The 13,200-nt window shown below is 46.1% G+C and overlaps 1 protein-coding gene across 2 annotated transcripts in view; it reads left to right on the forward strand.

The window, feature by feature from the left end:
- BRINP1 (BMP/retinoic acid inducible neural specific 1) overlaps nucleotides 1-13,200 on the forward strand; it is a 171,107-nt gene that overhangs the window by 44,700 nt on the left and 113,207 nt on the right. For both annotated transcript variants that reach the window (XM_044265033.1, XM_044265032.1), the window contains one exon: nucleotides 2,611-2,878. In XM_044265033.1, the coding sequence (XP_044120968.1) occupies nucleotides 2,661-2,878 (218 nt within the window). In that variant the 5' untranslated portion in view covers nucleotides 2,611-2,660. The remainder of the gene's footprint in view (nucleotides 1-2,610; nucleotides 2,879-13,200) is intronic.

Genomic DNA, 13,200 nt, shown 5'->3' on the forward strand with positions numbered 1-13,200 from the left:
ATGGCCAGGACCTGGAAGACAGGTGCCTGGCCTAGTCACGGTCTTGAGAAAAAAGAGTTGGGTTAGCCAGGGTTTAACTTTGCACGACTGACATTTGTGTCCAGGTTTATTTCTGGTAGGGCCATCCTGGGCATTGCGGGATGTTGAGCAGAATCCCTGACGGCTACCCGCGAGACGGCAGTCAAGCACCCTCCATCGGGACATCCGAAGTTGTCCCTTGTGTGTGTGTGTGGGGGGGGCAACAAGACTGCCACTTGGGAAGCAGTGGATTCGATGGTTCAAATGTTAGCTAATTCTAGGCCTATGGGCTGAGAGCTCTCTCTCTCCACACACACACACACACACACACACACACACACACACACACCCTGCACGCACGCATTGCTGTTCCATGGAGAGGCTCATTCCCCGTCGGAAAGCTGCAGAGCTCCCCATCTTGGTTGCTTGCACACGGCCTCGTAGCCAAGCACTGCCCCGGTGCTCCCACCCCGCACCCACTCACAGCCGAGCCTTGGCGAAGGCTGAAAGGGCGGCATGCTGTGCTGTCAGTGTGCGGTAGCTCCCCACCAGGATCTGCGAACAATCCCCTCCGCCCCCCGCATGCCACTCAGGTGGGCTCCGGCAGAAGGCTGGCAGCTGCCGCTGCTGCAGTTCTGTGCTCAGCACAGACGGCTTTGTTTTAGGCTCTGAGGGAAACTTCAGGCCACCGCTTCTGCCAGCCCACCCCTCCGCTCACGTGCTTCCGTCCTGTGCCCCGACAGCGGGGGCTTGCCGCGCCGAGGAGACTTCTGCAGCTCCTCATAATAAAATGGTGCAGTTGGGCAACAGAGGGAAATAGCCCGTGGGGTAGGAAATTCACATCTCCGTCTTTCTGCGTTTTTTTTCTCTTTCTTAGCTTTGCTTTCTTCCCATTTTCAGCCAGGAGAGTAGACAACTAGGGTAGCCCATGTCTTCATGATTATATGTGGTTTTACACTTGACAAAATGTGTGTTCTTGCCATTTTTAAACGATAGACCTAAAACTCTGAGGTCTGGAGAAAAGATGTGAGTGTCCTGAGTCGCACAGAGAGCCATGTGTAGAGACGGTCTTTCCAAGGTTCTTGCCAGTTAAAGCCAAAGCAGAAAGCAGACCCAGAAACAAGCATCAGAAAAGATACTGAGGACCGACTTTCACAGCCACACAGAATGCGAACCAGAGCTGTGAGAAAGGAACAACCAACACTTCTTTTTAAAAGATTTTATTTATTTATTTGAGAGAGAAAGAGAGCACACGGAGAGTGCGAGGGCGGGGGAGGAGAAGGAAGGAGAGCGATCAGCAGACTCCCCACTGAGCAGGGACCCTGACAAGGGGCTCGAATCCAGGACTCTGGGATCATGACCTGAGCTCAAGACAGATGCTCAACTGACTGAGCCACCCAGGTGCCCCCAACTAACACTTCTTGAGGGAAAGAGAAACAGGAGATGATTTTTGAGGGTCCGAGCTCGGCTGGCAAATACGTAGAACTTGGTCAGGGTGGTGGAGACCACGCACAGAGACTCTCCCAGCAGGGACTACGTAGACAGGATCAGTGTCAGCATTCATCACTGTCATTAACCGCATCATTGTTGATACCGTTTATTGGGCACTTAATAAAAGGCAAACACTAGGTGGGACATTGTACATAAATTATGTCAGTCCATTCTCACACCACGTTTTATAGATGATGTAGGGGGACACAGGGATGTTCAGTGACTTGCCTGAAATGCTACTGTTGACAACTGGTGGGACCTGGATTCAAGGCTGCCTTTTAATGTTGAGGAAGATAAACTCTTCTAGATAAGCAGGGCGCCAAGCTAGTAAGTAGGAAATGAAGGTAGAATACAAACGTGTCCTCTTGCAAACTTGTAAGTATCCAAAGGCTAAGCAGGGCCCGTGGTTTCTCTTCTCTCCTCCCCACAAAGAGCCTCCGCCCCAGCTCTCCCTCAGTCTTAAAAATTTCTCCAGTATGGTACCAGGGTGCTATGCTATCAATCCCTACAAAAGAAGAGGTGGGCAAGGACCCACCTGATCCCTTGGCCCTTAGTTTCTCATCTGAACACCAGGGAACCATGAGGCTCGGAACCCTCAGCAGTGAATTCTCTGGTCTCTTGTGCTTCTGTCTCCACATGCCTCCCTGGACGTAGGGGACCCAGGTCCTGTCTCCTTTCCTTCCATTCATCCTTCGAACACATTTGCCCGAAACACCTATGGTGTGACAAGTGCCAAGGTAGAGGCATCATAGCCCACCCTCTGTTCTGCACCTGAGGAGGCTGCGTCTTTACAAGGCTAAGCCTCGGTCTGTGCTCAGGCACGCACCGTGCTCATGGCAAAGCAGGAACGTGAGCCCAGATCTCTGGAGAGGCCATGCCCTTCACCCGAAGACATCCTGGCTTTTGTAAACCTTAACACACTTGACTGATGTAATATTATGAAGGTATGTTAACGGCATTTTTTTTTTCTGTGTCTTTCTCTTCCTTTTATTTTGTTTATTTTTTTCTCTCTCTCTCTTTCCTGTCTCCCTTTCTTTCTTGTCCCTTTTTTTTCTCTCTCTCTCTCTCTTTTTTTTTTTTTTTTTAATTCTTTCTCCTCAGGACTCCACAGAATGGAGCAAGAATGAGAGGAAAAAGGCCGGCAGAAAAGCATGAACTGGAGGTTTGTTGAGCTCCTCTACTTCCTGTTTGTATGGGGCCGTATCTCAGTGCAGCCCTCCCACCAGGAACCAGCTGGGACAGACCAACATGTCTCCAAGGAATTTGATTGGCTTATTTCAGACAGGGGGCCTTTCCACCACTCCAGGAGCTACCTATCCTTTGTGGAAAGACACCGTCAAGGATTTACAACCAGATATAAAATATACAGGTAAGACCTGGGTTGAGCTTGTCCCCATCTCCCGTGCCTTTCATTCATAGAGTGCTATTTGGGGTCAGGCATGGGTATGGGTCTCACCGTATGGAGGAACGATGGGCTAAGGGGTCAGGAGGCTGTTTGTAGTTTCACCTTGTTTTTGTACTTTGCACAAGAGATGAACCATGACAAGGACAAGAGCGAATAGCTAACATCTACTGAGTGCTGACTGTGGGTTAGGCGTGGATGGTGCTTATACACGATCTCAGTTAAGCCGTCGTCATAGTCGTCATAGGTAGACTCTACTTGTTCTCTCCATTTTACGCACGACGTCACTGGTCTTCAGCTAGACGGATGATTTGCCTGATGTCCCACTGGCAGTATGTGATAGGCCTCAGCTTCATACCATGTTTTATCTGCACCCACAGTCACAGGATTTTTAATCAACCACATCAGATGAAGGTAGTGTTGTTGGCAAATGCTATTAATGTACCAACCTCCTCCCTAAACCTAACCTATTCATGCATCTGGAAACAAGTAGGGACCGTCAAAGAATAGCCTTTTCTGATTTGGTTCTTGATCTTTTGGAATGTCGCTCACCCAAAAGGACTTAGCCCAACGTTTTTTCCTCTTTGAAACCATCTTCAATTCTCCCCATTCCACTCTTTTACCCTCTCTTTGATATTCTCATAGCTCTCTATACATATATCCCTTTAGTTTTAAACGGTCTGAAGTTAGAGTGCATCTTTGTATTCCTTTCTCGCATAACTAGAAACCCATTGAGGCAGGACTTAGATGCAAGTCACTTCTAGATCTCTTGAGTGGTTTTGTCCTATCATGTATCAGAAACACACAATCAATGTTGAGGACTTGAATTAGTTGGGGGATGCAAGAAACTCTCTAGAGGTGTAGTCTTTGTCTTAAGGTCAAGGAAGAAGGGGCATACCCTTAACCCTTCTGGGCCGTTTAGAATGGGAGAACCAGGGAGCATGGTGGAGGAAAGGACCCTGACCTGCATCTGGGAAGGTATGCGTTTAGATTGTAAATCTTCTGTGTATATGTTATGACAATAGGCATGTCTTCTTGCACATTTTGTGACATTGTAGGCTAGGGATGTGACTTAATGCTGAATATTCAAATCCTACGTTGAATAGTGGCTGAGGTTTTGCAAGTTTCCATCTATGAAAGAGCGCACAGATGAGCCTTGAAGGGTGCTAAGTGATCAGAGAGTTACTGGGGGAAGGTCCTCTGGGAACGAGAGAAAGCAGAAACACATGGGAGCATGGATATAGGGTGTGCCGGAAAGGGGGAAGGAGTGCAAGGGTGAAAAATAGGGAGTTTCTTTCAAAAGAGAATATTGGAATTTTAAATTATATTTATTGATTCAGAAGACCAGTCCTTGGGAGAACTATTCCTACATCACCTAAGAATGAGAGTTAACTACATTATTTCAAAGTTGGATCCTCGGCATAATTTCTGGTGTAATATAGCCATGGTTCTTTGTGAACACGCATAAACCAAACGTGGGCACTCCCCAATGACTTGACAGAACACACTGTTCTCTGACGTCACAGGGACCAGGAAAGACGCAGGCTGAGATGGAGGATTTAAGGGAACAGAGCAAGTGGTGGAGATGCAGGTATCTTACCCTGTCTGTGTTTTGCCAGACAACGATCACATCTTGGTTTGACATGTTGGCTTTCGCTTCCATGTGGGCCTCCTGAGGACACCTTACAGCTGAATGACTGGGGTTCACATTTACATTTTAAAGATCAGAAGATGACTGACTTGAATAAAGTCCTGTAGCTGAAAAATGATGGATGCTGGACTGGAAACAAAGTCCGACTGTAAATCCGTAACCATACCACCAATGACTGTGATAGAATGAAAGGCATCCTTTCATTATTTACAAATGTTTCTTAACAACTGCCATAGGCCTGCCCCGGTGCTGGACCCTGGGGATTGGAGATGAGTAGTAATGCTTGAACATGATGGCTGTGCTTGGGGTTTGGAAGGTAGCTAGCGTGCATGGTGGATAATTAACCGGTGCTTGTGATGACTGTTGAAGTACCCTAGACCCACTTGGATACCCTGAGTAGAACCACAGAGCACTTACGATGGGCCATCAAAGGATGTCATTGACGCCTTACAACAATCTCTGTGAGATGAACAGTGCCTTGGCATTTTGCGGATCGGAAAACCAGGACTTGGGGAGGCTGAGTGCCTGGCTTCAGCTCATCCGGGTGGTAAGGAACAGAGCTGGGATCCGAATATGGACCCACCTGACCCCAGAGCCCTCCTTCTGGCCACCATGCTGTCCACACATTGAGTGTTCCCGAAATCTGCAGGGGCTCTTGCAAACATTTTTCCTCACAACCACTTTGTAAATATTTGGGGCCTGGTTTTAGAGAGAACTAAGAAGGTAAAGGTTGTTAATGAGGTTGGGGGTCAGGACATCTGAATACTCACGCCAGCTTTCTGGGCACCAGTCTTGTGACATTAGGCAAACTCCTTCCTCTCTTGGATCCCACCTTCCTCACCCATCAGATGGTAGCCTTGATAATGCCCGTGGTTTCCAGTCTATGCTCTTTTAAAACCTTGAGGATCAATGAAAGAAGTCATAAAAGCTATTGCAGTGTAGGATGACAAGTAAATTGTCTTTGTGTGGGGGGTGACCAGGCAGGACCCCCCAGCCGTACACAGCATTTACACAGAGACGGTTTTACTCCTTCACTCTCATGTTCTGATGTTTCATATGCTTTCTTTGGGATCCCACTGCTAAAGCAAAGCGTGCTGCCATCCAATGGGCTGATTTCTAGGATGCTTTCTAGTTCTAAAATTAAGTACAAGATTTAACTGAGGTCACGTGGTTAATTAAATGATGGAGTTCGACCCAGAAGTCAGGCCCCTGGTCATCTAGTTATTCCTTCCTTCCTTTATTTAATCCTCAAATAATTATTAAGCATCGGCTAGAGGCCCAGCACCGTGTTTGGGGCAGACGATACAATGAGTAAAACAAACATGGTCCCTGCTCTCCTAGGAGAGACTGACATTAATTAAGCACGTACACGCGTGCACGCGCACACACACACGTACACTAAGTGCTACAGAGAAGAAAGTGCAGGGTAAATATAACTGGGAGATCATTAGTACCATCAACATTGATTTGGAACCTACTATGTGAAAAGACCAGGTGGGGTTCCTGACCTGATCGGCACATGGACACACGTGCAGATAAGTACCCAGCGACACGTGTGCCTCTCCAGGCCAGATTCAGACCTGAGCCAAAGCCAACTAGGACATGCTCCTCAGGGTGGTTGTCAAGTGACACTTTGTCCTCATCGCATGCTGCTTTGTTGAAGCATGAAAACACATCTTCCGGCGATTTCCAGTTGCGCCTCCCTGTGTGCTCACGTAGACGCAGCACATCAAACACTCAACATTTGCATCATGACAACAAGGCTTTCTCCAGGAACGTGCCACACTGTCTTGTGCTAGATGGCCTGCCTTATGGAGGTGCCCTAGCCCTCCAGCTTCGGCTAGCTTTCCCCCACCCTGCACTCAAGCTGGGCCCCAGGCTGATCTGGGAGCTTCAGAAAGAATCTGAGGGGAGATCTCCTCTCCTCACTTCAGTGGGTTAAGGCCACTTCTTTCCTCCTCATCATATGCACACAGAGGCTGGTTTCAGGTCATAGACTCAGGACAAGGAGTCAGTGCCACAGGCAAGGAAGGGAGTTTTTCCCGTCAAATCCCAACAGAAACCTTTTCTTGGGTTGTTTCACAAGCCAGGCCATAAGATGCATACAAACAGTGGTTTAGGTGCACAAAGCACACGCTCTGTCATGCCTCAGTCTGAGCGGAAGCATGGAGGCTGGGCGATTTTCTGCAGGCACCTGCCAACATCGTTGATCTCAGAGTCAGGGAACCTGGGCGCTGGCCCACCTCTTCTGCCTCTTTCTTGCATGCTTTTGGCCCAAATAATGGGATTTTGGAGCTTCTATTTTGTGGTCTGCAAAATGAGAGTGTTAGCCAAGGTGATCTTTAAGGTCTTTGCCTTTTCTGAAATCCCATGATTCCATGAAATCTTGTCCTCTGAAGGTATGCCTGGCGTAATGGAGAGGACTGGACTTGGAATGTAGAGACTCAGGCTTTGTTTATTTTGGACCCACTTTCTGGCTTTCTCATCCTGGGCCAGTGCATTCTGTGTATCATTCATTCATAGAATTTAGCATCAGTCCTATGCCATGAGCTGTGCTATGGTTCAGTCATACAGATATGACCAAAAGAAAACAATGAATTATGCTTGTACACAGACATGAACACACACACCACCAGTAGTGTCCACGCCCTCCTCCCTCGAACTCACATTGGAAGCTAGAAGCAAAACAAGAATCAGTAAGCACACCGTTATCATTCCACAGATAGGAATGGATAAGGAAGTGTTCAGGTCCTCAGTTTTCTCCTCTGTGGGAAGGGATAATGATGTCCGTCTGTCCTACCCACCAGGTCCAATGAGTTACAGTTCATGTGAGAATGCTTTGTACAGTTTAGATGTTCTTCTATCTGCAAATTGTTTTTCATTAAGGTTCTAAATCATCATTCGACTAAAATCATTGATTTTCACTTTCTGCTAAGCCCATACATACATTAGTCATTAAATACTCATGGCCATTCTGGGACGGAAATGCTATTATTGTCCATATTATGAATAAGAAAATGTAGGCACCAAGGGGCTAAGCAAATTGTCCACGTCGCGTGTCTGAGAAGTGGCTCAGCTGGGAACCAGAAGCAAGTCTCTGAGATCCCACAATGGGAGCCCTTACCTTACGCTCTTATCAAGGCTTTGTCTAAGTTACCCTGTTTATCATCAGATACAGAGAAACTCCCTCTGCCCTTGGGCAAGTTAGAACTTCTCTGAGGCTCAGGCTTCTCATTTGCAAAATGGAGGTCCTAATGAAATGCCTTCTGTGCTTGTGGTGAGAAGTAACTTGCTATCAAACATTTGGACCGTGGAATTTGGCGGGACCTATATAAATCAGAATTTACCCCTTTATCTCAGATGGCTGATGGCATTACTAGAAACGATTTCTTTTGTTCTCGAGATAATTTAGAAATCAGTCTTGTCCCTTAGTATTTGTTACAAAAAAAAAAAAAAAAAGGCAGTTTGATCCAAAGTTGTTTCCTGCCTTTTTGTGTATTATTTTCTGTTTATTTTTTCCTGACTTTGAGCTCATCAGTAATTGCAAAATGTAGCAGTTACATGAAACGTGGTTTCATATTGAGTGGTTTTCCCTGCAGGTTGCTGAGCTAGTGGTTTGTGGCTCATGGTGTGCCTTCCTCAGAGCCCTAAATAAATACCTGAAAGTTGAGTGTAAATCAAATCTTGGGAAACCAAGTCTGATTGCCTAACTGTCTCGCACATTTATTTCAGACTTGCATGAATCTCAGCTCTAATCTGATATCCTAATGGTTCCCTGATGTATTTCACAAAAATATCCACAGCAGGTTTTGTGGTAAAGCTACTTGGCTGAATGAACGGGGCCAGGGCAGGGTGGATGGACTCCCCGAGGTGAATGAGATGCGGTCCTTATCCAGAAATCATTCAAGAGTATATTTTGGGTACCTAGATATTCCAGATGCTCTGCCCTGGGGAACCAATAAAGTACAAGGTAGCCTGGACTGCCTTCAAGGAACTTACAGACAAATGACAGTAAGGGAGAACTCTACCACTGAACCTCTCAGGATACTGTGGTTGAACTTCAGGCCACCAGCCTCCGGATTCCAGATAGATCTTAACATCCCATGGCACAAGGGTTATATTTCTAGTAGTGCAGGAAAATCCAGTCTCGATTGGCATTTCTTCAAGTAGATGACATGGAACGCTAGTTCGGTGAGATGTTAAATGGTCATTTCTGGAATGACAGCAAAAAAGATCCCATAGTCAAGTAAATAGTAACAATGATGGTAAGTGAATTGCTAACGTGAAAGCTTACCAAGTATCGTGAACACACTGTATACATTTTCTCTGTTTAGAAACCTTATCCAAGGAAAGAGAGCTCATTTCTGGGAGAGTGGCATATAGCACAGGCAAGGAGATTCCAGGGCCTGTGTGTTTAACCAATGCCTCCCAAATTTTAAATGCACATATATATATAAAATATATATTAAGAATACTTGACCAAATCTCTTTGACCCCACAACCTCTTATTCTCAGAGGTATTGGAATTCTGGAGAGCAGGTATAAGGAGTTGCAGGCCCTACCTGGCTTTGAGTGTCTCTCCTTTGGACACAGCCTGTGTCAGAGCCCTCGTAAAGGGACACCTCTTTAGCTGGGAAAGCTGCGACGTGGCTGAGGAAGCTCCCCTACTCATCAGACTTTTGCTTGGAACATTTTAGTCTAAGTCTGTCCCATCCTGGTTTACAATGGAAAGAGAAAAAAATCAGCAGCCTCATTTTCCCTGTCACAGGTAGAAACCTTCTCTTTATTTTTTTTCCCCTCTCTTTCCCTTTGCATTTCCTAAATTTCTGTGCTACCATTTCTTATTTTGAATTTGGCATTCTTGCCGATTGTATAGGGATAGGGACTTCAACAGGCCAGAGCCACGGTCAAGGAATGAGATAAGACCTTGATTCAATATTGCAAAGGAGGACCTGCACTGTAGAGTCACGTGCAGAATTTTTAAACAATAGGGGCACCTGGGTGGCTCAGTGGGTTAAGCCACTGCCTTCGGCTCAGGTCATGATCTCAGGGTCCTGGGATCGAGTCCCTCGTCAGGCTCTCTGCTCAGCGGGGGGCCTTCTTCCCTTCCTCTCTCTCTGCCTGCCTCTCTGCCTACTTGTGATCTCTCTCTGTCAAATAAATAAATAAAATCTTTAAAAAAAAAAAAAAAAGAATTTTTAAACAATACTACTGCCTGGGTCCTTTCTCTGATATTTTGATTTCATTGGTCTAGGTTAGGCAGGAGAACCTCTGACCTAATAGCAATGATTGCCTATTTGGGTGATTTTGTTCCTTAAAAGGACATTTGGAAATGTCCAGAGGGATTCGGGTTGTCACAGCTGATTGTGGAGGGCCCTGCTACCGTCATTTAGTGGAATGAGGCCGGAGATCGAGACACTGCTCCACATCCTGCCATGTACAGAAAAGCATTATCTGACACATTATATCACTGGGGTAAAGGTTGAGAAATGTTGTTTGAAAGCAAGAATTTTGGTGGGTAAAAAAGGGGGAAAAGAGTAATGATGCTGGTCTTAGATCTTAGATCTTGGTCTTTGCAAGTCTGAATGGGAACGGTTGCAATAATATAATTATTGGCTAGGTTCCCAAAGAGTCTGGCTGGAGGGCTGAAGGGCAGGGGACTTTGCATGTTTTAAGACATAACCTCAGACCAGAGCAGAAGTTACTACATTTAGGATAGTGAATCATTTTGGGTTTTCTGCTGCAGAAAGGCAGACAAAAAATGATCCCCATTCCTTCAGGGGATCTGAGAGATATGGTGGGTTTCTCCTCTGACTGCAGAATTCCCTAGGAAGTAAGATGTTTAGGCTCCATTGCTAGGTTCAAATACCAATGGCCTGAGTCCTTAACAAGCAGTTTGGACCAAGTGGTTTAACATAACTTTTTATCCCTTTAGAGCATGCCCACTAGGCATGAAAGATGATGAGAACAGGACAGTGTCTCAGGTTTATAGTTGTCAATTTCAGCCATTTAGAGGCTGGTGTCATTGGTGAGAACCAATACCCTGTGCCCTTCTCCTACATTATCCTTCATTTAATCCAAATTTCTGCTCAAGTTCTCCCTGAATAGAGAGAGATGGGGAAGGATATACTGCCAACATCTTCTGGGCCACTTGGCATCAATTCAAAGATAATGTTTTGTGTTGATTATTTAAAATTGATCTTCCACTTCCAAGAACGATAGCTTTATTGCTGCCAAATTGGTACCTTTGCTGCGCTTTACCTCTTTGCACCCACGCCATTTCTGAACTGATTCGTGAGCTGCAAACCTTAGTTTGCTTCAGTCGTAGCCAAGGAATCGTCCAGCTTCAGTCGGGAGCAGGATCTGAAAATGGACAAGCTTGCACACCTCCCTCATGTGGAATGAGTGACACCAATCCTGGCCACCATTAGGACTGGGGAAATTTGGAGAAGAAGACAGACAAGCCTTGCAGCTTCAGACTCCATGCTCCAAACCCTGGCCAACAAAGACCAGGACTGGGTCCATGATCTGGAGTGCCCACAGCTTATTTATTATTTGAAAAATGATTACTGATCTCCAGACTCCTACCATCAAGGCTCTGCAGCATTCTCTTGGGGACTGGAAGAGGAAACTTTGATCCTCCCCCTCAAGGAACCCATGGTATCTTGGGGAAAACTGACCAAAGACAAATAAGCCCAGTGCCTATGCGGAGTTCCCTGGCTGAACCCTGCCCTTGGGGCTCTGTTTGTGGAGGTGGAGGGGAACTTGCTCTAGCCCTGGGCTTGTGAGGGGGGAAGGATGGGAGGAAAAGACTAGTCTAAGAGGCATCCTTGAGGAAAGGATATTGAATTCAGTCTTTAGGGAGGAGTAGGAATTTGTGAGAAGACATTTGCGGGGGAGAAAAGCAGCCCAGGAGGACAGAGCAGTGCCTGTGAAAACAAGAGATGGGAGAAACCTTAGATCTATAGGGGTGTGTGTGTGTGTGTGTGTGTTGAGTAGCAGTGAAGTAGGACCGAAGGCTGGATAGCAGCTCAAATGCAACAATGAAAGAAATTTGGAATGGCAGATTGGTTGCAACCAAAAGCAAGCTCTAGCTAGTTGTCAGAGGATTACTAAACCCTTACTTGGAGCCATGTTTTTTTTCTTTTTCTTATCTTTTTCTTATCTTTACCTAACTCATGCTTAAATGTATTTTTACATTGACATTTGATAAACCTATAGAAAGAGATACAGATACACGACAAAAATGAAAATTCATGGAAAAATACTTACTTTATACATATATTTTGATATTATCTATTCCATTCTGATATTGTCTATCCCTTTCTGATTCGTTTATTTATTTATTTATTTTAAATAGTTTATATATTTACTAGATAGAGATCAAGAGCCCACTAGCCAGAGGAAAAGGGAGGAGGGGCAGGGGCAAAGGGAGAAGCTGAATTCCTGCTATGCAGCGAGCCCCACATGGGGCTCCATCCCAGAACCCTGAGATCATGACCTGAGCCCAAGGCAGATGCCCAACCAACTGAGCCACACCGGCTCCCCTGATTCATTTATTTTTTTAAATGTGGCTCCCCACCAACTAGAGTGGTTTCAGCCTCCACCAGCGGAGTGGACCTTCCAGGCTGAAAAACACTGACTTCGGGTCCATATCGTGGTCATTTGGGGCTCCGAGGACCGCTGTGCTGTTTGCTTCTCAGAGTTTGCCGTGGGCTCTGGGTAAGCCTGTTAGAACCTGAGCTTCTCCTGATTTGGGCAACAAGAAAATGCTGAAGGGTTTGAAACAAGAGACGGACATGGACTGGTAATGCATTTAGAAATCTTGCTCTGGCGGCGGCGGCTGCCGATAGGATGCGTGGAAGGCAGTGAGAGGGAAGGGTTTGGAAGTGGTAGAAATAATTCCAGGGAAAGGAGGGCAGCGCTGGAGTCAAATGGAGTCCATAAAGATGGAGTTCATTAACTCCCAAGTAGGACTCTGTGCCACCAACAGAGCTGCTCTGGACCCACCCGTCAGGCAGCTCCCTTCCTGGGCTGCATCCAGGCCTACCTGCCCCAGTTCCATTCTTGGTGCCCTGTGGCAGGAAGCTTTTTTTTTTTCATGTACAATCCGACATTATGAAAGGAACCAGCAAACCCAGGCTTCTGACTCCAGGCAATTTCTTTATCTCTCAAGGCCTTCCTTCTGGGCTTAAGAATTACTGAGTCTCATTAGCAGTAGATTCCCAGACTGGCTTGGAGGAAAGCTTTGCATCCCACCCTTTATCTGTACCTGGCTTATCTCTGCAAACCTCCATGGAAACTTCTAGCACCAAGTCCGTATCTAAGCTTCTGCGAATCTAAACCTGTCGCTATCCCTGAGTGTTGGGCAGCAAGTCTTAAGACTCAGGCAGAACTTGGTTTGAATCCTGGCTGTGCCATTTCCCACCCGTGAGGTCCTGGGTGTATTACTTAAACCTTTTGACCTCAAATTCTCCATCTGTGAAACGGGGATATATCCCGTAATTGTTGCAAAGATTTAAGAAGATAACATAAGATCATTTTAGCATGGAAAAAGTCCCTGAGGATTGGTAGTTAAAAAAAAAAAAAATCCGAAGCACTGTTTCCTAAAGTTCCTCAACAGGGACTCCAAGAGGGT

This window comes from Neovison vison, chromosome 9 (genome assembly GCF_020171115.1).
Source record: "Neovison vison isolate M4711 chromosome 9, ASM_NN_V1, whole genome shotgun sequence".
In the NCBI taxonomy this organism is placed as follows: domain Eukaryota; kingdom Metazoa; phylum Chordata; class Mammalia; order Carnivora; family Mustelidae; genus Neogale; species Neogale vison.